Here is a 3,598-nt window from a genome sequence, read left to right on the forward strand (position 1 = left end):
ATAAAGAAAAATGTGTAAAACAATCAGAAATTGTTGTATCAGAAATTACATTTTTTTTCAATAATTATAATTCAAAAAATTAAAATTTTTGATTTTACATTCAAAATGCACTTTAAAGCTTACATTTGATGAAATCTAAAAGATTATTTTAGTATACAATAAAAATTTTATATTTGGTAATTCATGATAACAAGGTAGAAATAATTCAATGGATTCAAGTAATCTAAATATTTTTAAATTCAAATCAAATACATTTTTATTTTGCTTGTTCTAATTTGTTTGGTTTATTTACCAAACAAAGACTTCAATTTTTTATGTTTTAGAAATTAATTGCTGACTTTACTCTTTCTAACATATTAAATTGCCCAAATTTGAGAGAAAACATTAATTATTAAAATGTATTTTAATATCTTTTTATTTTAATTTATTCTTTTTTACCTTTTTCAATTTTAAAATGTTTTACATTTCAATGCTTTTGTTTTGGGTTTCCTTATTGACTAACAAAATGATTTATTTAAAAATGAGAATAACCTAATTTTAAAATAAACCTGCTGCCAAAGTATAATGGTCTTTACACTTAATTATTTAGTAAATAACACACTTTTTAATAAAATACGGTTTTTATTACTAAATATGAATTTTTTTATTTAGATTACTCTTTACTCATTTCTAATTAATAAAAAATACATTACGATCAAATTTAATCAGCTCAATCTTATTTTTTTAATTAAAACCCTGAAATTTAGTAGAAGTTTGATGAATGTTAAGCAATTTAATGGCTAATATGCAAGTTAAAAATAAATACATCATCGAAATTAAAATATAAGTAGAATCAGTTATACTTTCAACTTTAATTTTAATTATTACTTAATAAATATTAGTAGAAGTATAAAAAATATTAAATATAAATCAAAGTTAATTAATCAAATATGAGTAATCATTTATATATATATGTATATATAAATAAAATATGATTCCTTATATAAAATAAACAAAATGCTACTTGCTTGAAAGTATTTATTTGTATATTTTGGTTTATAGGTAGTTTCTTATTTATAATAAAACAAGAATTCTTATCAATTTCAAGCATAATTCTATCTAAAAAGTCAAAAGAAATTTGATTAACTATTTATTGTTAAAATTTACTAATCAAATAATTAGTAGAATAAATCATTTATTTATTTGTTTTTTGTTTGTTTGTTAATTTTAAAAAAGTAAATCAAAATAAATTTAGAAATCAGTTTGTTAATTGTTAAAGTAAAACAAGTTATTTATCTCGTTAGAAGTAAAAATGAATCATCAAGCTTCAATATTATAAACAATTGAAAGCGTTTCTAATTTAGAGAATGCAACAGTAGAACAAGAGATAAAAAAATCATCTTAAATATTTGATAAGATTGCTTTTAAAAAAAACTAAATCAATAAAGAATAACTTTAGCAATAGCTGATTCAAAATAGATAGATCTACCTAGAGTAAAAGTAGTAAGACATCGCAGATTAAAAGCAGCTCAGAAAATTAGAAAAGATTAAAATTAGAGCCGAACAAGTAAAATGTTATTAAGATAATTAATTTAATAAATTTTAAAAATCAATTTTTGAATTGAATCAATCAGATCAAATTGTTAAAAAACTCATTTCTTTACAAATAAATAAATAAAAAGTCTCAAGGATTAATTCAGCATCCCAAATAATTCAGACAGATATTTCAACCTTCAGATTTATTCTCACCAACTAAATTTGTCTAACCTGAATAAGTAAGAAATTTATTTTCATTCCATTTTGTTTGTTTGTTTGTTTGTTTATTTAATTTTTAGCAAAGTTTTAACTAACATTTATTTTTTCTGAAACATTAAAAAGGAGTTAAAAGAAATAAATAAATTTACTTTTGTTCCTCTGAAATAGAAGATTTAGTAATCGATTGCAGATAAAAAAATAAGCTAAGCTCCTTGGATAAGTGCTAGCAATGGATAAGATGCATTTGATAAGAATCAAATATTCAAACCTACTCCGCAAGAAGAAAAATTAGTAATTGACCAAAAGGAGAAATTCAAATAGTAGAGATTTGATTACAAAAACTTTAAAAACTACCTAAAAACAAAATTCAATAACCTTTATTTTGAATATCCATAAAATCAAAATGAAGGAACAACTGATAACAAACCAATTAAGCAAAAAAGTAGTCATTAGAGCTAAGAATATAAAAATGAATTAGTTGGTCGCCTGTAGCCTTAAATTCAAAGATCAAACACAGCTTCTTCAGTGAATAGAATTAAAAAACCTAATGATGACACTTAGTAGAAAGAATTAAGGGCTCAATCAACAGAAAGAGAAAGAGCAATACATAAAAATAATAAAAACTAAAATGCATTAATTTAAAATAATGGAAGAGATTCTCCAAAATTAGTTTTTAAAAGAATCTAAAGTCCATAGAATATATCATTAAACTTTAATTCTATATTTTTCAATAATATGGATTAAGAACAAATCAATAGTAAAAATCATAAACTAATTTCTATGAATATTCCATAAAAATAAAATTCAACTTTAGTTTAAAACATCAACATTAAGCAAAGAATTCCTCTTTAGAAGCTAAATAGCTAGTTTTAAAATAATCTTAATAGTCCTATTAATAGAGTTTGCAGTCCTTAAAATACCTTCAATTAATAGTTTTCTAAAACAGGTTTTATGTACAGTCAATAGAATTCCCCAATGAACTAAGTAAATTTCTTTAATTCCCAGTAGTTAGGTTTGTAGAAAACAACAAGTAGCGTCAGCACTCACGAAAACGCTTTTCATTCAAGAAAACAATCACATTCTTTATTTAACTCAACCCTTTAGTCATTAAATTAAAAACAACAAAGCTAATAGTCTTCTTTAGCATGGAAATACGGATACAGTAATAATCATAAAACCAACGAAATTTTCTCATAATACACATCAGATTCAAATGATTTTAAAATGAACCAATCTAGAAGCCCAAATTTTGTTTTCAAACCAAATGGTAACCTTGGAAATTTATTTTCTGATTATTATAAGGATAAAGGAGAAAATAATGAAACGAAGTAAAATAAAATTATTAGAGATCGAGTAGCCTCTACTTCTTCTTCTAAAAAATAGCTGACATCAAGCTGATATATTAAATATTAAAATAAAAAATAGCTTCAAAAAGAAAGAATACATTTTTAAAAATATAAAGTTAGTCTTACAATTTTATTATCTACCAACAATTTATTTAGTTCATGTAAATTAATTTTGTTATATTTTAGTTTATTTTAACTAGCTTTTATAATTTATAATGATATGGATTTTAAATCCATATCCAGCATTTAACTTTTTTAATTAAGTTGATAATATTTTTATACAAAATTAATAAAGTTTTTTTATTTAGTTTTTAGTTATTAACTTTTTAAAAGATATTAATAAATTTAATTATGTAAACAATAATATGATTTTTAAAATATTTACTATGTATCCTCATTAATTAATAAAGGGTAAAATATTTTAAGCATTTTGATTAAATAATAAATTTGGTTATGAATACTTTTATTTTGAAAACTTACATGAACCTTAACTTAATATTTATAATTGCTTGCATAAA

At 21.5% G+C, this 3,598-nt stretch overlaps 1 protein-coding gene across 1 annotated transcript; it reads left to right on the plus strand. All coding sequences in view use genetic code 6, as the record gives it.

Annotated features, from left to right (window-relative positions):
• Window positions 1-1,201: 1,201 nt before the first annotated feature.
• On the plus strand, window positions 1,202-3,132 carry TTHERM_00621000 (hypothetical protein; the record flags this gene model as incomplete). Its single annotated transcript, XM_001017925.2, has 3 exons — window positions 1,202-1,546; window positions 1,662-1,754; window positions 1,858-3,132. The coding sequence occupies exons 1-3, from the start codon at window positions 1,292-1,294 to the stop codon at window positions 3,130-3,132; spliced, it is 1,623 nt and encodes a 540-aa protein (XP_001017925.2). The 5' UTR covers window positions 1,202-1,291.
• Between the last annotated feature and the right edge of the window lie 466 nt (window positions 3,133-3,598).

Source organism: Tetrahymena thermophila (assembly GCF_000189635.1).
Source record: "Tetrahymena thermophila SB210 genomic scaffold scf_8254605, whole genome shotgun sequence".
Taxonomy (NCBI): domain Eukaryota; phylum Ciliophora; class Oligohymenophorea; order Hymenostomatida; family Tetrahymenidae; genus Tetrahymena; species Tetrahymena thermophila.